Source organism: Mauremys mutica, chromosome 5 (genome assembly GCF_020497125.1).
Source record: "Mauremys mutica isolate MM-2020 ecotype Southern chromosome 5, ASM2049712v1, whole genome shotgun sequence".
Lineage (NCBI taxonomy): Eukaryota > Metazoa > Chordata > Testudines > Geoemydidae > Mauremys > Mauremys mutica.
In genome coordinates this window covers 78,644,551-78,666,926 of record NC_059076.1, presented here as the reverse complement: position 1 = coordinate 78,666,926, position 22,376 = coordinate 78,644,551, and the positions used below count along the sequence as shown (strand labels likewise).

The window sequence follows — 22,376 nt, the reverse complement described above, 5'->3', positions numbered from 1 at the left end:
TGTTAGCCTTTCAAGTCTGATATATTTTTCTATATGGATTCCCAAGTTGCTGGAATAGGGCACAAAAAAAAATCTGCAATAAAAGGTACAAACAGCTATTAATCCTTTAACCTAAAAATAGTGAGATGCATTTGTTTCAGTTTGTATAGCATAGCATTTAACATCTTGTTTGGCTTTAACAACTGGCTAAAAAGAATTCAAGAGTTTCCAAATTTTGCCCTGGTAAAAATTCAAGAATTCATCATTTTTTGAAATGTCAAAATTTGAAAAGTTTCATCCATCTCTAGTTTCAAGGCTGATCCTGTTAGCAAGATATACAGTGCCAAAAGTTAGTGGGTTTTTTTTAAGGAGTTTAATATAATCTAGTGTTAAGCTACTATTTTAAAAATATCTGAAAAAATGTTTATTTTGAATTTAGTCATTTCCTTTAAATGTTTACAACTCAAGCATTGCAGAATTATGCCTGTGCAGGAGAACCAAGAAAGTGACAAATTACTTGTTTTCATTTTGCACTTCAGTCAGGTTGCACAAATTAACAACAAAAGTTGAACAAAATTTAAAGGCTTTAGTTTTTACAATCTGAGGTGTTGTAAGAGGTAAGAGAGACTCTGTAAAATGTGTGTTCCATTCTATGCATCTGAAGAAGTGAGCTTTAGCTCACGAAAGCTCATGCTACAATAAATTTGTTAGTCTTTAAGGTGCCACAAGTACTCCTGTTTTTTTTCTGTAAAATGAAGGCATTGTCCCTGGAGTAGTCTGTCACCTATATAAACCTTGTACTCATTGTGTTCTTATTTTCTATATAATTTAATATTTTCATTGTATTATAAAGATGCATTAATGCTTTGTGGAACAAAAGGTCACAGGGTTTTATAACTGAGGCTTTAGTTACATTTTAGTTTGCTTACTACTTTGAGCAGATTATATTTTAGTGAGGAAGTGTAAGGTTTTTTTATTCTTTTTCCCCCCTCCATTTCTTTCTCTATTCCATGATCATGAACAACAGCCACACAAACATGACATATGCGAACATAAATTTCCAGAAGCTGTTAAGAATAAATAGCACTGTTGCTTAACGGATTTACACTGATTGTGAATCACAACAGAATTAGGGTCTTTAGTACTGTTATACAATAGCACACTAGTAACATCCTTTCAGGTGGTCTATTAAGTGGCACTAGAGTCATTAAGACAGATTAAAATATGCATTAGAGAGATTTGTAAAATTATAAAACAAATGTTAGTGTCTTCTATTACAAGGCTAGCCAACAATAGTGAACTCATTAAGTATGATAAGATTTGAGTGTACAAATACATTGAGCCTCATAACAAACCAATAAACATGGATCTGTAGAAATAAATTTTTTTTAAAAAAGTGATTTTTTTCTTAAATTTTATTGAACACCAAATTTTCACCTTCCATTATGTGAGAAGTTATATTAAAATCCAATTATTTAAAATATATTGAGAGGTTACATTTTTCAGAAATCACATAACAATAAATATTTGAACACCTGCAATGCTGAAGAACTAACACAATGCCTACATAAGGAAGACAGACAGACTCCAATCAAAATCAGAAATATTGCACTGACAGAATATTACAATACATCTTAAACTGCAAGTGACAGCTACATCTTAATGACAGATACATTATTCCCCCTTCAGACTAGATCTTCTCCCAGGAAACTAGCATGCTAATGATATGTTACCATTATTTAATTTTCAGAATGCCAGATACATTAACTGCTAATTCTGAAAGATGCTACAATTAGATAAAACAGCTACGACAAGGAATGAACAAAAAATAACATTTTCTCTAACTCCTCCCTCACATTTTTCCTTTCCAAACACAATCTAGGCAATTTTTTTATTGTGAAATGTCACCTGAGAATGAATCTCCTAAAATAATAATCTTTACTATAGTACACATAGTATGAAAAGTCCAATGTCACCATAGATGAAAATCTCAACATCCTGGAATAATCTTCATTCCTGGTCCATTTTCTGCCCACTTGAAGAAATCACACTGTTTATCCTTCCCAAAAGGACACACAAAAAAATTCTTTCCATTATTAGGCCCAATCTTCAACACTGTCCTCATAATGCAGCGTTTCCCATGATTGCAGAATGGAAACTGTAAGTCTGCCCACTGTAAAGAGAAATTATTAATTTACCATGGGTGTTACTGTGTCTAATGGTCAAATTCCTTTTTATGAACCAATGACAAAAATTCAGACCTACAGGATAAGCCCTCCCACTTGATTCAGCCATGCAAGTGGCAATCAAAAAAAAGCTCCCCTTAAAACTGCTTGTTTCATTTCTTAGAGTCAGGTGTTTGACTTCCATAGCTATAACTGAAGTTACAGTAAATAAATTATATACATATAACTTCAACTTGGTATTAAAATGCATCTTTCTTCTGAATGATGAGTGTTGCAAATGAATTATTGTGTTAGAAGTTCTTCTCAGTGGCCTGATAGTCCCATGTGTAGATCAATAGGTCTAAGTTGCAATTTCCTCATTTTACTAAGAATAATGAAGGGAAGCAAGTGCTGTTACTAATTAGACTCATGTGGCATTTGAGGGGGAATCTTTCTTGGTCACATGGTCCTAAAGCCACTGACTTGAATGCACCAGTCCCCCCCCCCCAACCCTCACCCCACATACAAACTGCAGTAGAACAATGGGCCTAAATTCACCACAGTCTGGGAGGTGGTACACACATTTTCTTTACCCAAGTGATAGCCTCAAATAACTGAGCATGTGAACTGGGAGTTATATACCTACCCTGCTAAGGCACTTTTGAAAATCCCTTTAGGTAACTATCTGCACCTCACCTAAATACTTTTGAAATTCTGGCCCTTAGGAGCCTAAGTCACGTTGAAAGTTAGTGGGACTTGAGTACTTTTGAAATTTTATCTAAGATAAAATTTCATTTTCCTATAGTGCTCAGATATAGAAGATTGCAAATATGCATACACAGTCATACTCTGATTCTTCACTACTACTACTACAACAATGGAATTTTTTTAAATATTTCAGTTACTACTGAACTGCGTACAGGCAAGGTTTACACTCCAAGCTAGGGGTGTGATTCCCCTGCTCTCATTGAGCCATCACATGTATAAATAGCAGTGTAGCTGTGATGGTATGGGTGGTGGCTGCGGAGATATGGCTTAACCAGACCGAGCATATACCCTCTGCTGCCACCGCGGCTACACTGCTATTTATACTTGCATTAACTTGATGAGAGCCAGCACGAGTATATGTATGCGAGCAAGAGAAACACACCTAGCAGATAGCATAGATGTAGCCAAAGTGGGATCTCCCTCAAGACATTACTTTTGAATAATAGTAATTTTAAAGCCTACAACAATCCAACCTTCCTCAGGTACAAAACAAAACAAAATAGGCCAGAATCGCATCCATTTTCCATGGTATTTTTTTCCTATTTAATAAATAGGAAATGATATGAACTTGTGAACATTAGATATTAAGCTGACAATTCATACTTTCTAAAACATTAAAAATATTTGAGGAAAGAAAAGGACATAGTTAAAGCAAAAAAGGGGTTTTGACTGATGAATAATAGTTTTATTTGTTTCACTGGAAAGCTTAAAACTAAGGCCTGAGGTCTTGTACTTACTTCAAAATAGTCACACTGAGTCCCTCTGGGTAGAGAACAAGTATAAAATTGTCTGCCCTTGTTTTCTCCCTCCTTTCTCACAACTCTGAGACTGCAGAGGCGGTTGTGTTTACTGCAGCGAGGACTGACCGCATTTAAGGTACAAATACCATCTGTCATGTTAACTCGATGCTCACTGTAATGACAGGTTACAAAATAACTCCTGCATAATATTACAGGGATTAGCACCACCAACCCCCCCCCCCACACACACACACACTTCTGCTTGTAGGACAGGATTATCAATAATGTACCTTTCCTTATATCTAAAATGGATGAATTTCACTGATATTGAATGCTAAATTTAAACTTCTAAAAAAAAAAAAAAGTAGTAAATTCCAGTATACATCTAGAAGCTGTCTTACCTCAGGGCTTTTACATATACCTCTACCCCAATATAATGCGACCCAATATAACACGAGTTTGGATATAACACGGTAAAGCAGTGCTCTGGGGTGGGGAGGGGGCGCGAGGCTGTCCACACCGGTGGATCAAAGCAAGTTCGATATAATGCGGTTTCACCTATAACACGGTAATATTTTTTGGCTCCCAAGGACAGCGTTATATCGAGATAGAGGGGTACATATCAGTTTTCCCACTATGGATCAGATGTTATCTAGTTTAAGACATCCTGAATTTCAGCAGCAAGAGAGGTTACAGTTACAATCTTCTCAGTCTCTCATGCCATGGAAAACCATCACAAATAGCTTAGACAAGGATTTTTACCTACTTGTTCACTTTAGAGAATTTTCCACCCTCTTTGATCAAATCTACTGTAATGATCTCAATCATATTCCAACAAGGAACTGTCTAGATGACTGATAGCTGGTAGGGAAGTTTTGTTCTCCCCTACTGTTATTAAGAATAGTTGGAGATTGTATCTGGATTCAACACAGAAGGACATATTTCTTGGTTACCTACAGTTTAAATTAGATGAGTTTTCTTTAAAAGTATTTTAGAGAAAAAAAGGAATCTGTTTTTAACAGGTATAGGTTACATGTCATGTTTGCGGAGTGGAACGGTCTTCCACTAGTGATGTAAACTGGGGTGAAAATGTAAGAGATTCATTCATCTCTACCTTAAAGAGCAAAAATCTGACCAGGAAATTTTAGGCATTTTATGCACAAGTTATCTGCGTAACCTTGTGTTCCCATTACTGTTACAATGCCTCCCTTCTCTCCCTTGACCACCTCAGTTGCTTCCAACCTGTTGCATTTTGTCCTATCAGGGTCTGTGTTTGTTCACAGCTCAGCCCACCATGTTTATTTTTAAATGGGTACATGTGGGGAATGTCTACAAACATTCACTTTCCAACAGAGGTTCATGTTGGAACCTCTGGTTTGGAAGACTAGTGAAGATCGTTGGTGAGCCTAATGGTCTCTTTGGATACAATCACAGTAGTACAGAAGAACCTCTGACCTAACCCTATTTAAAATATGATTGTTGGCCAATTACTTTGCAATATTAAGGTAATGGGAATATACATATTTAAGCAAAAGGCAGAATTTACCTTTGGTGTTTGGTCTATAACTCATTGTCATTTGCTCAATTTTTTAAACGAGCTCTCAAGAAAAATTTCTTCTCTCCCCCTTTAGGAGGTGATAAGCCCTATGTACTAAGTGCACATGTACTTGCAAATAGGAGAAGTGTGAGGCTAACAAATTCATTAACTTGTTTTCCCATTTTAAAAAAATACTCAAAGATAACCAAGGAAGGAGGAAACACCACCTGGCAAACAAATACGTTAAAAGGCGCTCTATCAACTTGACTTTTCATAATAAATTTTCTGCCTTCTGATGGTGTGTTATAGATCTTTCAGCAAGGTAAAGTGAAAGGCTAGTGCAGAAGATCATGGGACTGATCCTCAGCTGGGGTAAATCAGCATAGCTCCACTGACTCATCCATACTGATTTACCAGAGCTGAGATCAGATAATCATCAGGCTGCAATGAAACTGACCAGATGCTAAAAGCTTGATTATTTTTCCAGTGGGAATCTGGGTTGCTCTGCACCTCTGAAGTCTGGACATAAGTGCTGTCAAATGCACAAAGTAAACAAACTGGAAGAGAAATATTTTTGCCATTCACTCATTTCCATTTTAGTAATCTTAGATATTTCCCTTAACTAGAGTAGGTCACAAATTTTCAAACAAGTGTGATTTTCAAATTGACTGCATCCTTTGAAGCTGTTCTGAAAGGTTTTTATTATATGCTGTCCAGGAAAAATTAAACTAAATATGTATGACAGAACAGGCCAATGTTTAACTTGTGAAATTTGAAGCAGGGTTTATGACCTTGTAGAACCATTTTTTTTGGCAAGTGAATGCAATATAAAATAATATAATATATTTAATATAATAATTTTGTCCATTCCCAAGGTAGCGGCAGCAGCAACAGCAGCCAAAAAATAAAATGAAAAGAAGAGGTCTTCAGAAGTAGTGTTTTTTGTTTTTTTTCCACAGGAATAAGTCACCTCTGGCAGGGATCCAAAGATGGAATAACTCCATGGAAAGAAGAACTATCACTCCAACCTTCTCTTAAATTTGGTAGTGAATTTTAACAAAGGAGCTCAAAAGGCCCCTCCATGCCCATCACTGGATGGATTTCTCTAACTAGTTAGAACTCAGAATCTGGCTTTTAAATGTGCAAAATATAATGAAATAACTGCTGTGGCCTGATAATCTTTGCTATAAAATTAGTTCTCGTTTTAAAACAAAACATTTCCTAAAAGATTAAAAAAACCTAAAACGATCAAAGTAATACTGGAACCATTATACTTTTTTAATCATCCAGAATGAATGAAATCCTGCACCCCAAGGCAATTAAAGATATTTTCATTTTAGACAAAAGTCAAGGTCCAAGGCCCAGTGAATGTTTGCACTGAATAATATAATTACAATCCAATTAACCACAGAGACCAGAGATTACCAGGGAAAAATTGCACTGGTGGCTAGTTTTGTGATTGGTTCCAGTGTTTCTAGAGTAGCTCATTTTCAGTTGCTGGTCAGGATATATTACTGCGACTAGTCAAAGGAAAATGAAACAAACCAAACCAAAGGAATTTGAAATTTATACAATTCATTGAGTGAAAGTGCCACTGGGAAGTATGTATTTTATTGGATGAATATGTTCTGACTGTGCCCAATAGAATGCTCATGCTAATCAGAATGAGGCTGCATTGAAGATATGTTCCTTAAACTGACGGTCTAGCAGCACTATGTAGTGTACCTAACCTGAAAATTAGAAAGAATACGATTAAAAAAAAAGTCACAGTGTTTGTAAGCTACATTCATTTTTACCTGTGTGGGTCCTTTTATATAATATCCAAGTGCCAAAAACACCCTTGTGAGATACAGAGATTTCTTCCCAATTTTACTGGGACGAAATATCCCTATTTTACTAGACTATATAGTGATTGCTTGTCTTTCTGGCCCACTTAGTGTTTACTTATTTAATTGTTGTGGAATGGCTCTAATAGAGAGAGAGACCCACATAATAATATCCCATAGTCTGGTCCCCAAAAACATGAAGATATTTCATCCCATCTCTTTCCAGAAATGATAGTGATAGTAATTGAAATGTCAGTGGAACGGAAGCAATACTTAAGTAAATACTGTTCAAAATTCTCTCATTACAGTGTGATCACATACTGGGCTCTTGGATGTGGGAAGCACTGGTTCATCCACCAAGGCACCCCATCACATTGTTCCTGCAATGCTCGCCCACTAATTCCTGTTTCTTTGGAGACAAGGTTGCAGACAGTGAAACATGTTTGTGTCAGGGTTTGACATAAATGTATCAGAATCAGCCAACTCAGTGGTTCCCAGCCTTTAATGGTAATAGATTAGGGTATGATGAAAGTGTGCCAATCTCCTTTTGCTGTCTCCTTTTTGTTTTGTTTTTTAAATCTGTTCTTATTTTCTTCCTTTTCTGTGAATTTTCCCAATTTGGGTTTGTTCTCTCCCTCCCCAATCCCCCGAATCTCACTCAATTCTCTGACTTGCCTCATTTCCACGGAACATATTGTCCCATCTCCAGGCCAATGTCTCCCCCCGGGCTTTCCTCCCTTCTGCCTCTGAGCCTTCTGAAGTTACAGCAAGCACTTTTGACATTATTCAATCACACCAGCACAAGAGAAATAAGTGAACTGGCTTAGGTTCCTAAAGTAAAACATCAAAGGCCAAAACCAAATTTCCCCCCAAACACAGACTTACATTAATTTCCAGTTAGCAAATTTATTTTTATAGAAGACTGATGCACTTTATATGAAAAGCTTGTTTAAGTTTTGGAAAATAACATACCTATTTGACAAACTCATGTTACTTTTGAAATCTGAGAATGAATGATCAATCTTCTGTTTCTTCTGCACTGGATTAGAAGAATAAGCCTGATGGTGGGAGGGTGATGCTGTATTTACCGCAGTGAGTGAGTTTGCTGAATTAAATTCATACTTTTTTCCACTCCTCTGATGGGTGTTATTCTGGCAATAGCTGTAGTTTCTTGGAGAGTCACAGTGAGAATTCCCATCTGGCGTTTGGCTATCACTTCTGTTATTTTTTAAGGGAGTGAATTTACTGCTGAGATCTGTCAAAACTAGAGTTGTCATTCCAAATGTGGTTTTCCTATTGACCTTTATTTCTGTGTTTGGCTTTCCAAAGAAGTTACAAGGGTACTTGACTAAGCTGCTATTAGAGGCTGTAGAATCTTCATCATTCTCTACCTTTGAAACTTGGAGAAAAAATTCTTGGTTATCCATTTGTGTGAAAGTTTGTCTATAGTTCATATACAAACTGCATGTATTAACATCTGCCATACATTGATATAGACTACTTCACAGATTAGATATATACAGGATTCATTTTCCTCCGTCATAGAAGTTCAGCCATTTTTGAAGTCAAACATGGCAGCTGTTTAACAGCAGGTAACAGTACTACACAAGTGTAGAATACTGTTCACAACTTCAGGGGGAAAATTAATTATATAAAATTGAACAAAAAAAAAAAAAGGACCAAGAATCTCAATGTCTATAAAGACAGGTGAATGATAAAGCCCTACATTGGAAAAAAAAAACACTTTACATACTACTTTCTGCAACATGAAGAAAATTTGATTTAAACAGAAAATATGTAGTTAAATTTTGTAGATAAAGATGTTTCACTGAATTAACCAAATCCTCAAGTTACAGACCTCAGTCTTTGATATAAGACTAAGTGCTACATGATTGGAATGGGGAAAGAAGTGGAGGAAAAGAAACAGAATAATCAGGATTTTGTTCTAAAGCCTTAGGCTACAATGCCTTTGTTGTACAGAGACTGCTGTAAGTTTTAGAAAATCAGGTGGGTGTATAAATTTAAAAAAAAAAAAGTTAATTGGCAAATCTGAGTTTGCAGATAGGTTTCAGGTTTCTCACAGTGGGATTCTGGAGGAAAAGAACCAGCAAGCTCAGCCTCTGCTGTCAACAGAAATCTGTGCTAGCTGCAGAGATAAACACTTTTCTTCCTTCTTGGCCTGGGGAAAGACATTTGTGCCAGCTAAACATGGCATAAGAGTCAAAGCATCTCACTCCCAGTACAAAAAGAGACACAGAATGAATAATAGCCTCTGTTTAATTATATATATATATATATATAGTAGAAAGAAACATCAGCACTATGATTAAGATTTTCAAATCGACTAGGGAATTTCAACACATTGTGGGAATTGTGTGTTTAAGTGTCCTAGTTGGTTTTGACAATCTATATGATCTTTTAAACTTCTTGAACATATACATAGGAAGCATAAGCATAGTGTACAGTAACAGATGCAAGTGTTTTTGAGGTAAAAAGGCACATGTGCCTGTGATGTAAGCAGTCTTCCTTAAAAACACATTTGGTCTTATGATGCAGATTCTTAGAATACATGTAGCAACCAAAGGATTTTTGAGATGGGTTCTTAACCTAGGATGTTTTTCAGAGTTCCCTTTGTACACAGATCTCCTTTTCACCTGGAAGAATTGGGAAGGGCTCCTCGCCCCTGCCCCACTTAATGTCTCTATGCAGGCCTATGCAGTAGAGATAGACCTGGGAAAGGATAGAGCCCAGGGATATCTGCTCTCCACCTCACCATTCCCTGCCTGGTACACAGATTTCCAGACAAATCCAGGCAGGAGGTATTACAGTTCAGAGCTCTTTTCCCCATCCACAGTTGCTACTGAGCAGTCTAAGGGAGATCTAGTCAAAAGCAGCATGGCCTAGTAGGAGGCACCCTGACTGCAAGAGGGCGCTAGCAGAGCCGAGAGTCATCCCTATTCTGAACAGAGTGGAGTTAAGCATGCACAGCACTTTGTAAAATTAGGCTATTAGTGAGCAAATATTACAGCAGGGGTTGGCAACCTCTGGCACATGGCTCACCAGGGTAAGCACCCTGGCAGGCTGGGCCAGTTTGTTTACCTGCCGCCTTGGCAGGTTCAGTGGACCGCACTTCCCACTGGCCGTGGTTTGCCATCCCAGGCCAACGGGGGGGGGGGGGGGAGAAGCCGCAGCCAGCACATCCTGTGCCACTTCCTGCAGCCCCCATTGGCCTGGGACGGCAAACCACAGCTAGTGGGAGCCGCAGTCCACCGAACCTGCCGACACGGCAGGTAAACAAACTGGCCCGGCCCGCCACGGTGCTTACCCTGGTAAGCCACGTGCCAGAGGTTGCCGACCCCTGTATTACAGGATTCAAAGGGTCAAATAAGTTACCTCTTGGTGTTCTTGTGCAAAATCTACACCCATGCACACAAGGTAATAATTGGATATGCAGTTACTCATGTAAAAATAACCTATAAGGTTATATTCTGGGTTGAAATTCACTGAAAATCTGTCCTTAAAGTTTGGTTTTAAAATTAAAACTAAGACTGGAGTTTGCAACAAAAAAAACAAACAAAAAACTGATTCTCAATATCATTTTCTACAACATGACAATACTGTAAACAGATTACAAAAGCAGCACACAAAAGCCATCATTACCTTCAGGCCTTGAAGTCAAACAAACTTCACAGATCTTAGCAGAAGGTTTGTTTATTAGAGTGCAGATAGTACATGTCCACTCTTCTTCAGATTTCTTAGCTACATGTTCATTAGAACATGACCCCCTGCCATATGCCCAGCCAATTAGGCTATTTCTAGTTGGCAGTTTGCTGTGAAACAAAACAAAACAAAACAGAGTTAACCTTTTGTGAAGTTTCTTCCACAAATTGCCTTGCATCCAGCATGTATTGGGAGATGCGGGGCTGGAGAACAAGTGATACCCAGGGCTACAGCTGCATATCATAGTTTGGATTAGTTAGACGATTCCTTTACCCAAAGGACAAATCCCCCTCAATGCTGAATAGGCCAATAAAAAAAATAGTTCAAACTAAAATGGCATCTCAGAGGATCTCAAAGTGCTTTAACAGAGGTTAATTATTATATGCTATGTTATATATCATCATGCTATAGCCTCTTGCAACCAGCAGCAATAAGCAATAGAATGTAGGGAGGCAGTATCCAGTAGTCCAATTAGAAGCAGCAAAGAATCCTGTGGCACCTTATAGACTAACAGACGTTTTGCAGCATGAGCTTTCGTGGGTGAATACCCACTTCTTCGGATGCATCCGAAGAAGTGGGTATTCACCCACGAAAGCTCATGCTGCAAAACGTCTGTTAGTCTATAAGGTGCCACAGGATTCTTTGCTGCTTCTACAGAACCAGACTAACACGGCTACCCCTCTGATAGTAGTCCAATTGTTTTCCTTCCCCCCCCCCCCACAGTATTCATCAACAATGAACCAAATGGCACAGAGAAGCTGACTTGAACAAGATCATACAGTGAATCAGTGCTAGCGTAGGGAATACAACCTTGATTTCAAACTGAAATGGGAATCTAACACTTACAAACAATAAGCATAAGCATTTACTTACCTTTCACTGAAAAGGAAACAAAAATATTAAATATATAAATCAGTCTTGTACAATATAAGTTTTATGCATACGGCTGAAATAGGTTTAGTATTGAGGAACCTGTTCAAAATCAGAGCTTTAAACAATCAAATCCACCAGTATTTTTTTGTCATAGCTGTAAATCCAGATACCACATTCCTGACTCCTGATTGACCCACCAAGTTGTACAGAGATCTTAATTCATCTCCAGAAATCTGACATGCAACAGTTTTCATGATACATTACTATACTCTTTTGTTGGTACACTTCAGCACTATAGTGGTGGATGTGAAACAGTAACATGATTTCAAGGATTGGTATCCCTGATGGGATCCCCGGGGTGCAGCCTGGGACTGTGGGCTGTCTCTTACAATGCTTTGCTAGTGGCAAGCAGCAAGCCCCTCTGAGCTCTGCTACCATATTAATCATGCCTAGGATTGTATTTTATAAATTTATCAATTTTGTGAGAGGTAAGAATTATTTACTTTTAAAAAGTTTCACCCTCTCTTTCTTCCCCTGATATTACCTTGTTTGGATTCTGGGAAGCCAGTTCAGCAGCAGATAATGATACAATAGGTACTAATATTTTTTAAAGGTTTTATTAATACTGGTTAAAAAAAGAAATCCATCAAAACTGACCAAAAAACTCAGGTTTTTGCTAAAAGTTTTTTGCAAAAGTGTCTTGCCACAAAAAACGTAGGTTCATCAGAAAACAATATTTAATCTAAAAATATATTTTTTTTAAAATCTGGAAATGCTGCTGAAATGCCCCCTGGAAGTTTTCGTTAGCTGCTTCATGCCCCTTTCCACTGTGTTAGCCCAGCTCCCTGGCCAGACTACATTTTCCATGATGCACCATGGCCAAGGACTTCCCTGATGCATCACCTCTCCTCTTCAAGAGGAGACCATATTGCATCACGGGACATGTAGTCAGACCAAGGAGCCTGGTTCATAGAGGAAAATGAAAGCATGAGGCACCCTAACTATGTATTGTATAGCGGGCCATGAATGCTCATGAAATTGGGGACTGGAGCCAGAAATGAGGAGTTCAGGGTGCGGGAGAGGGCTCTGGGCTGGGGCAGGGAGTTGGGGTTGGGGGCCTCCAACCGGGGTGTACAGGCTCTGGGCTGGGGATGAGGGGTTGGGAGTGCAGAAGGGTGCTCCGGGCTAGGACCAAGGGGTTCGGAGGGAGGGGGTCAGGGGTGCAGCCTCCAGGTGGTGCTTACTTCAAGCAGCTCCCAGAAGCAGCGGCATGTCCCCACTCTGGCTCCAACATGGAGGTGCAGCCAGGTGGCTCGGCGTGCTTCCCCATCCACAGGTGGTTCCCAGCCAATGGGAGCTGTGGGACAGTGTCGCAACCTGATATGCAGTTATGGCTCTGTATGGCCAATTGTCGGTCCACGGCCATCTTGTCCTGTTAAAAGGACAAGGCAGCCTCCATCTTGGACCAGGTTCTTGTTGCATAGGAAAGGGCAGAGACCTGATCCTGCCCAGCAACACTAAAGTGCTGTGTGTACTTTCCTGTTGGGCCATCTAAAGGTCAGGCTAGTGCAGTGTGCAAAGACCTGATTCTGCCCAGCAACTCCGTAGTATGCATTTTCCCGCTCTTTTTGGGCCCGGTCGTCTGGCGGTCAGGCTAGTTCTGCCCAGCAACTCCAGAGTACTGTATATAGAGACCTAATTCTGCCCAGATACCCCAGTGTGCCGTGTGCAAATCCTGCCGGCGTGGGGGGCAACAGCTCGGAGCCTGGAGGGAGGGGGAACCAGGGACCAATCAGATGTTGACACGAGTGAGTGAGACCCTTTCTATAAAACTAGGTTTCCCCCCAAAATCTGTGTGGAGTATCCGCGTGTCAGCTGAAGGACCTGATCAACCTTTCGGCCAGGGTCTCCTTCCGGTATAGCTAGCTCATGTCGTGTCGTCTTCGTTGTCGCCTTGGACCTGTTCCTGGCACCTCATCATGCTTCTGGTGTCTGCTCTGCTGGTCAGCTGCGCCTGGAGTGCGCTTTTGTTTTCTAATTTCTGGCAGTTTGCTTATCTAGCCTCCTATTTTTCCCCTCCCTAACCCAGTACCAAGTGTGTACACAGTGTTAAGGATTAAAGTATTGAGCTCATAATTGCACAATTGCCTAGGTGTATAGTTGTTCTAAGGTTTTAATAAATTGTTTATTGTAAACTGTTTTAAGTGTGTGAGTCACTGCTCTGTCTTTGTCCGGAGTGTTTGTGTCTGGGAGCTGTCTCCATCTGGGGATTAGCTGACCAAGGGGTTCCTGTCCCCGGGGTCTGTGTGAGTGGAATCTGCCCAACTGCAGCTGCACCACACTCTGGGTTTACCCTTAGTGTGAAAGCAAGGGCGGTTGAGGCAGTGGCCTGTGGGTCTCTTTCCTGTGTTGCACCGGGCACTGCCCTGACAAACCCGATTCCCATCTTGTGTGATTGGTGTGTCTGCCTATCCAGTATGGTGCAGTGAGCAGTATAGAATTGTACTGTTAATGATTTTTGGGTTGTTTATATTGCCTAACAACATCCCAGCTAAAAATTGCCTCTCTCCCTTGGCCCAAGTTGTAACTTTCCCCCAAATAAACGCAGCCACTTGGCTTTGCACCTTATTCTGGTCCTGCCTGATTTTTCTCTCCCAATATAAAGCTGATCAAACTGCAATCTATTTCGGACAGACAGCACTTGGGGTGGGGGCAGTGTGTGGAGCCCCCTGGCTGCCCCTACGCATACGAGCCAGAGTGTGGACTGCCGCTGCTTCCAGGAGCCATGCAGAGTGGGGCAAACCCCCAGAGTTTTATGCACCTATGTCTAGGCTGGAGAGAGGTGCCTCTCTCTTCATGGAATTTACAGCCATGAACCTTCCCCTGGAGTTGGGCACCTAATTCCTTTCTCGCAAAAAACAATGGTGCTGGTAGTGGTGGTGGCTTATTTTTTCCACAGAACTGTGTATTTCTTGTGCAATTAGGTAAAAGAGCAATGATTTTAGAATCTTGGGCAAAGTGTGTTATGTGTTACACTACTCATGTGTCCCTTGAAGAGGTAAACTGTGGGCCCAGAACACCCACACAGTTGGAGCTCTGGAAGAAGATGTGTTTAAGCTATAGGGGCAAGCCTGAAGGATCAGCACCCTTCCAAGGGTGGGCAGCTGGCTGTATGATTGTGGCTTTCACAAGCGGGTGCTGGACGTAGGCTCTGCACCCCAAGAGTGTCTCTAAGGACCCCAAGGAAAGAGCAGGGCCTGGACTCTGTTCAGACTACAGAGGCTTAAAACACCCAGGGATTCAGCGGTTGGATCCCCTCACAGCAGTCTGGTGAGTGGCCAAGACGGGTGCTTGACTGGATCTGTGACAGCTCTAGACTGCTTAGTAATCTAAAATGTTTTTATTCTTAGTTCACTGGAATTTTGTCATTTCATTATTTTAAAGAACATTTAATAGAATTCCTTTATGTTACAAAATCCAAGCAAGTCTTCAATCTTTAAGTCTTTAGGATACTTTAATCAGACCGTCACCTGCAACAAGTCACAATGCTCCCTTCTGGTCTTAAAAATCAGAGCATCTTGAAGCAGTAAGTCAGCCTTTTTATAAAATCCTTGACACTGGAAATAAGTGCATTTTCATTTTGAGAAAGGTATTGTCTAATAGAAAACACAAAGCAATGGAATATACTGTGCTTTGACACTTGAACAATAGCGCTGGGAGAAAAGGGAGATTATTTTGGTCTATGTCTACCTTTACCAGATAGCTTTTTCAAATGAGAAATTATATTGTTTCTTTTACTGTTTCCTTAAAAGCACAATATTGCACAGCTTCACTTTTACTGTTGTCTGAATTCTAGCATACCAGTCTGTTCTAGGAGGGGGTGAGAAAAAAGCTGATTTTTTTCTGTATCGTTCTCTGTTTATTTGACACCACAGAACACCACTCTCACCTCAGCCTGCTGCTAGTGACTTCTCATTATAACCTTCTTCCCCCATATTTTCAGAAAGTTATCAGCATGTGAAATATTTATCCTATAAGCTGAAATTCTTTGTTTGATCTGTGCTCAAAGGTTTAAAAAAACCAAAACACACCTTTAGCAAAATCTCTTCAGCTATTTGAGTTATAATTGCCTGAGTAGAAGGTGATGGTGGTGGGGATTTAAATGTTCTCTATTCTTAGCTAAAAATTTTATTTTAATGAAGTCTTGGGTAAAATTTTCAAAAGTTTCTTAGGCACTAAGGAACTGAAGGCTCAATGAAAATGAGGCACTTGAAAGTTGTATCCCTTGCTCCTCTGTGATATCAATGTATTTTCTCTCTTCCCAACTTTCCAAGCAGAAAGACTTAGCACAATTGTCTAAGCCTGAAAATGTCTCACTGGCACACAAAGAGTAAAATCCTCCCAAAACTCATGAGGAGAAAATCAAAGGTATGATTAAAATAAAGAGTCGGAGATTCCCATGATTTGACAAAGACTGCAAAATTTTGTTTCATTAGAATATGTTGCAAATTCAAAGTTTTCATTTAAACTATAATGAATAAAATTATAGAAATTTATAACTATAAAGCCAAAACAAATTACGTAGACATGCTGTTGCCCGGTTCATTCACTTTTATACATCACAGCCAACCAATAGCAACATCAACGATGTGAATTCATTCCCTTTCTATCCTGTTCAACTCAACAGCGTGTAAATCGCAAAGGCTAACTAGGGACATTTAGCTGGTAACAGTAAGAAGATGGACCAGGATTTTCAAAATTGAGGAGTAACTTTGGGTGCCCAACTTGATTCACTTTAAAAAGGGCCCGAATTGCAGAGCGTAGATGCTCAGCATTTCCTAGAAATCCAGCCTCTGTAAAATGTCAAGTTTGGCAAACAAACAAAACAAAGGAAATTTAATGTAAAACCTATGTCATAGTAAGAGAGGGTGCACAGTTTTAATAAAAAGGTATGAAAGTGCAGAAGTTACGATTTCTACCACCACATTGTCTCAGCCACATTACATATCTTGGGTACTTTGTGAAATCTGTGTAAACACTGGGCTCGGCATTGCTCCCCCTTAATATCAATGGGAACAGGATTGGGTTCAAACAATATATTAAGGTAAAGTTAAGTCAGGTCTTGCTCATATAACCAATTGCTCATATAACCAATTATTTTTGTCAGTGAAACATCATCTGAGTAAGGACAGCAAGATTTACTCTTTAAGAAAAACAAAGAGAAAACACTACATATGTACGTTGTGGCAGGGGAGCTTTCTGTAGGCACCTTCTCTAATTTTTTCCATTTCCTCACATAAAATATATTTCAGCTGCGAAACTTGAATCTTACATAAAACACTTTCTTAAATACTTTTACTATCCATTTGTATAGTATGTCAGTTATACTCACATTTTTTAAAATAAAAATTACTATACCCAAATCTTTCAACCATAAGTTATAAAAAAGTCTATTTAAAAAGACAAGAAAAGGTTAATGAGTTTATTTGAATAAAATTATGTATTAATTTAAAATTCCTCAAATGCTGAAGTGTGATTCTGTTCTGAAAAGTACTGTGAGGTTCCAACATTATTGTAGAATTATAGTATTATCTTTCAACAGCTTCTATATCAAATGGCTTAGTTTAGAAATAAAATTATTACCCCCCTAACTGTGACCTCAGTAGATACACCTGGGGTCAGAGTCAAGTAGGGTTCTCTCTTTCATATACATCAGCATCAGTTAAGGATTTTGTAAGTCAAACCGTGAAACCTTACTGACTTCAAAATCTGTTCAGCAACATTTGGGAAGTCCCATTGCCTTCAATGGCTTATTAGTTATTTACGCTGTGGTAGTGTCCACAGGACTCAGTCAGGACCAGGGTCCCAATGTACTAGGCATTGTACAAATATATAGGAAGGTATGGTCTCTGTCCTGAAGAGTTTATGATCTAAAATCCTGATCCTCAAAGACTTACGGAAGTGCTTAGCTTTACACAAGCAACCCCAGGGGATCAACAGGACTGATATGTATAAAGTTAAGCACCTGCTTATGTATTTGCAGGATCTGGATCTAATTTAAGACAAGATGACACAAATGAGTAAATGATGATTGATGGACAATTAGAGCAAGAGTAAGGATAACTTATAAATTCACATAGTTATGTAAATTGACATTATGCAGGCTAACAATTGATGGTTCAAATAATTTTAAAAGGTTTGAATAAGGTATTTCAAGCGCTGCAGTGCTCACAAGGAAAAAAAAAAAACAATAAAAAGCTCCTTTTTGTAGTAAAGGCAGCATACAGAGTTTTGAATACACACAGGGAGCAGTTCTATTCAGCACTTTTCAGAGTAGGCCCACACTTTAAAGGGTTATAAAGCAAATGCCATACCTAACATCAACAAGCTGAGGTTTATCCTTTTGACACTGAGGACAGAAGTACGTCATCCTGTTATTCTCTCCTAAACGACAAACCGTGATCTTTCCACTGCACTGACCACAGTTAGGGCGTTTGTACACCTTGTAATGTTTGTAGAGTGCTGATCCTGTTTTGCGGCACTGAAATAGAACATTTTTATAATGTGATTATAAAGAGATTTGATCCAGCGCAAGACATCTGTATCTTCCAATATAAAGAGAGAGCACACACACAAACTGACAACTTTGCAGCTAAGTAAATTACACAGATAAATAAGAACGGCCATATTCATCTATTGTCTTTGCATCAGATTCAAATAGGAATACCACTTCATTCAAATATTCAGAATTCAATTCTTCTTGGATTTCTGTTCTACATTTAGAATTATGTTCTCATTACCAGCCAGTTCTTTCTGCAATTTGTAACATTTGTTTAAATACTTGCGTTCCTTCCCATCTTAGTTGTTTTTAAGAATACCCAACAATGTTTGTGTACACAAACCAGGACCCAAAATATTTGCATCATGTAAAGTTTAACTGGAATTTGTATGTACCACAGTATTTAACATTTTAGAAACAATGATAAAATATTACTACTCTTACTAATAACACTTCAAAATGGGTTAGCTAAGGAGCTATCTTAGAGAGGATTTAGGGGCTTACTTCATTTTTTAAAAGCTCTTTGAGGTCCTTCAACACAAATGCTGTATAAATGCAGAATATTACATCTATTTTAAAGATTGGAAAACCAAGCCACAGAAAGGGTAAGCTACTTAGCCAATGTCATGCTAAAAATCACTGGCATAGCCAGGAACAGAATCCACATTTCCTAGCTCCCAGTTCTGTGTCTTAACCACAAGACACACACACACACACACTCTCTCTCTCTCTCCCGCCCCCCCAATGGATTCAGGGTTTTAAAGCCCCACCCATCCCTGGTGAATGAGAAGATTGTCTTGGTGAATTTCTACAAAATTTAAGTTCAAAATCTAAAAAGCTAGGTCAAATCTACTCTTTGTATTTAAATAACCCCACACATCTTATATCAAATGTTATGAACAAAGCAGTGAGGATCCAATTACCCTCAAATATCTCTCATTATTTGCTTGCTTTTTCTCAAGCAGTTAATAGTGTCTGAACCAAAAAGTCCTTCCCACTTCCAGCATGTTGACTTATTGCATCTTTTTACTGTTTCCACTAGATGGCTACATACAGCTTACACATTTTGGTGCAAAGTTTCAGTGGATTTTTTCTCTTAGAAGTTATTGCCCTCACCTTATAAAAGAGAAGAGTAAAATCACGGGTCATTTTCACCAAGTGACGTGTCTGTTCATCTGTCAATTGACAAGCCTGTGAAAAAGGCAAAAATGCTTAAAAAAAATAGGTTTATACAACTATAATACACTAGAGCAACTATAGTACACTAGAGCAAAGAGATTTATAATTAAAGTGTCTCTATGGATACCGCCAACAAACATGGTATTACATAGCCACTTGATCTCATATATTCTCATACTTTTTTGCCTCCCCTGCTGTATATTTATACACACCAATATGCTTACTTACTATTCCACAGTGTCTGACTTTGTGCTGCTTCCCCCAAAAGAGCTACAAATTTTCAGTGTTTTATTTCAATGTTGACCTTATGGTCCCCAGTAGGACAGTTGAATGGGTTTTAGTTTCATGTAGTAATCTGCATTAGCTGCCTCTTGGTTTCTTGATGGAGTTTATAGGTTAACACCAATACATCCATGATTTAGAATCTTGTATTAGAGAATTTAATTCTCTTGTGTGTGACATCTCAACCACCTGCTTCAATATGGAAATAAAACCCTTTCCGATCACATACCTCTAGTTATCACTAGGGCTCCGGGTCTTTGACGGAGGTCATGGAAGTCACAGATTCTGTGACTTTTCATGATCTCCATGACTTCTGCAGTGGCCAGTGTGGCTGACCCCAGAGCCGCCCAAGCAGCTGCTCAGGTGGTCCCAGGAACAGCCACATCGGCTGCTGCTGGAGTGGCCCCGCAACGAGCCGCACTGGCCACTGCTCGGGTGGGCAGCAGTCCCTGGAGTGGCTGGAGCAGCCACTGGCCCCAGCCCCCGCAGCAGGAGGTGCCCTGCAGCAGCAGCCCCCCAGGACACTTCTTAATAGCTGCTTGCAATAAATACAGAAGGGAATCCCTGGAAATATTTCACCTACTTTAGCAGCTGGATGGAGACCACTGTCAAAGAGTGCTTCATTTTTTATGATATTTCCCACTCCAGGTAACACTGCCTGATCCAACAATACATCACATAACATGCGACCTTTCTGCTGCTTAATCTCACTTTCTGCTCTTATGAAACTAAATTTTGGAGAGCATACATCTAAGTCTTCCATCATTCTTACTTTCTGCTCACTTTCAGCAGCATTCCTGCAAGACAAGATAGATTATTTTGTACTTTATCTTGCATTGTAACATTGTCGTATTTATGAGTACCATAGTACATTACACACAGATCAAAAAGCTACGCAGATACTCGTGACATGCATAGAAAAACACAGAAGTCTTACCCTTTTTTAAAAATATGGTGGTTTAATGACACATACATAGAATACACTAATGCCAGGCCATGTGCACAGGCAAGCATCCCATCCTTGTTCAGGTCAGCTCTAAGAATAAATTATCAGTCCGTGCCTTGCATTTACAGTATTAAATGCATTTCCTAAGCAGAGACTCTCAATTGTAACTAATTATAGGGGATGATGGTCCAGTGGGTAGGGCACTAACTCGGGACTTGATTTCTATCCCTTTCTACACCACAAACTTCCTGTGTGGCAAAACTCTTTAAGCAAGATTCATAAAGATACTAGGTGCCCCCAGACTTAGACACCTAAATCCCATTTTTAGGCACCACTACAATTCACAAAACTCTTTATCAGTCAAACCTAACCCTCGGGAAGCCTGAACTCGCTCGGCACCTAAGCTTTTGCAGTAAAAAGTTCCTTAGGTGCCTAAGCTTTTGCCTCTGAGCATATATACTGCTGTCTCTAGGCACCTATTACACCTATCTGCTGTCTGCTGTCACCTATTGCCCGCCTGACCCCCAAATGATTCACAAACCAGGGGAAGACAGGTTGTTTATCTACCTAACCAACGTGTGATCCAGTAGCAGCGTCTGCTCCAGGCACCAAGGCTCCAAGTGCGTACCTGGAGCGGCAAGCCACCGGGGGGCGCCCTGCCAGTCCCTGCAAGGGCAGCAGTCAGGCAGCCTTTGGTGGCTTGCCTGCAGGAGGTCCACCAGTCCTGCCGATTCGGCAGCAATTCGGCGGCGGGTACACCAACGCCGCGGGACCAGCGGACCTCCCGCTGCCAAATCCACGGGACAGGGAACCTCCCGCAGGCACGCCACCGCAGGCAGCCTGCCTGCCGTGCTTGGGGCAGCACAAAAGCTAGAGTTGCCCCTGTCCAGTAGGCATGTTCAGAGGCCACCTAACTCTTCACAAAACATGGAGGGAGGAGAGACGGGGAAGAGAGGTGGTGCTCTCTCATAACTTTTAGCCCAGTGATTAGAGTGCTCACCTAACTGACTCAACACTGGGATGTGGGAGACACCAGTTCAAGTCCCACTCTGCCTGAAGAGGATTTGAACAGAGATCTGCCACCTTTCAGGGGCATTGCACGATGGGATATTCTAGATAGGGCTCCCTCAGTCTTTCCCAGTGAAGCTATTTTGCTGTGGATAAATCATAAAAGAAAGTCACTGGAGCAAGAGGACTAGACCCTGGCTCTTTCACGTCCTAGGTGAGTGTCCTAAGCAACAGGCAACAGAGTCATTCTCACTTGCTCTCTGGCCCAATTAATATTTATTTATCCATAAGTGGAACAGCACCTCCAGGCAAGACTGAGGGGGAGACACATCAGAATATTCCATAGCCAGGTGTTTAGGACACTCCTCTGAGAGGTGGCAGATCCCTGTTCAAATCCCTTCTCCTCATTAGGCAGAGGGGAGACTTGAACCGAGGATCTCCCACATCCCAGGCGAATACCTTAACCTCTGATTATGAGGGAGCTGCTCCTCCTCCCCCAGCTTCTTGCAAGAAATGTCATAGGCACCTAACTCTAGGAGAGACTTCATAACTGAGAATCACAAGCAGAGATAGGCACCTAAATACAACCGGCAGAAGAGCAATGTCTCTGTGAGGAGGGTGAGACTTAGGACACACCCATGCCACTGGCATCACCCATTCACTAGCTTAGGCAGGAAGTCACTTAGAGTACTGTTGTTGTTTTTTTGTCAATGGCAGTCTAAGCTGCCTCTCTCCCCCCGTTCATTTTATAGAGAGCCCAAGCACTTAACTCAGGCTTTGTGAATGGCAGTGTT

The 22,376-nt window shown here is 40.1% G+C and overlaps 1 protein-coding gene across 4 annotated transcripts in view; it reads right to left on the bottom strand.

Annotated features, from left to right (window-relative positions):
* Positions 1-1,925: 1,925 nt before the first annotated feature.
* The window catches only part of NEIL3 (nei like DNA glycosylase 3), a 45,735-nt gene continuing 25,284 nt past the window's right edge, over positions 1,926-22,376 (bottom strand). For 3 of the 4 annotated variants that reach the window (XM_045019468.1, XM_045019465.1, XM_045019467.1), the window contains exons 4-10: positions 20,212-20,425; positions 19,284-19,358; positions 17,983-18,149; positions 10,676-10,845; positions 7,988-8,414; positions 3,650-3,851; positions 1,926-2,152 (exon numbers count right to left, since the gene is read on the bottom strand). In XM_045019468.1, coding sequence (XP_044875403.1) covers positions 1,970-2,152; positions 3,650-3,851; positions 7,988-8,414; positions 10,676-10,845; positions 17,983-18,149; positions 19,284-19,358; positions 20,212-20,425 — 1,438 coding nt within the window. In that variant the 3' untranslated portion in view covers positions 1,926-1,969. The remainder of the gene's footprint in view (positions 2,153-3,649; positions 3,852-7,987; positions 8,415-10,675; positions 10,846-17,982; positions 18,150-19,283; positions 19,359-20,211; positions 20,426-22,376) is intronic. The other variant, XM_045019466.1, reaches the window with a different exon arrangement.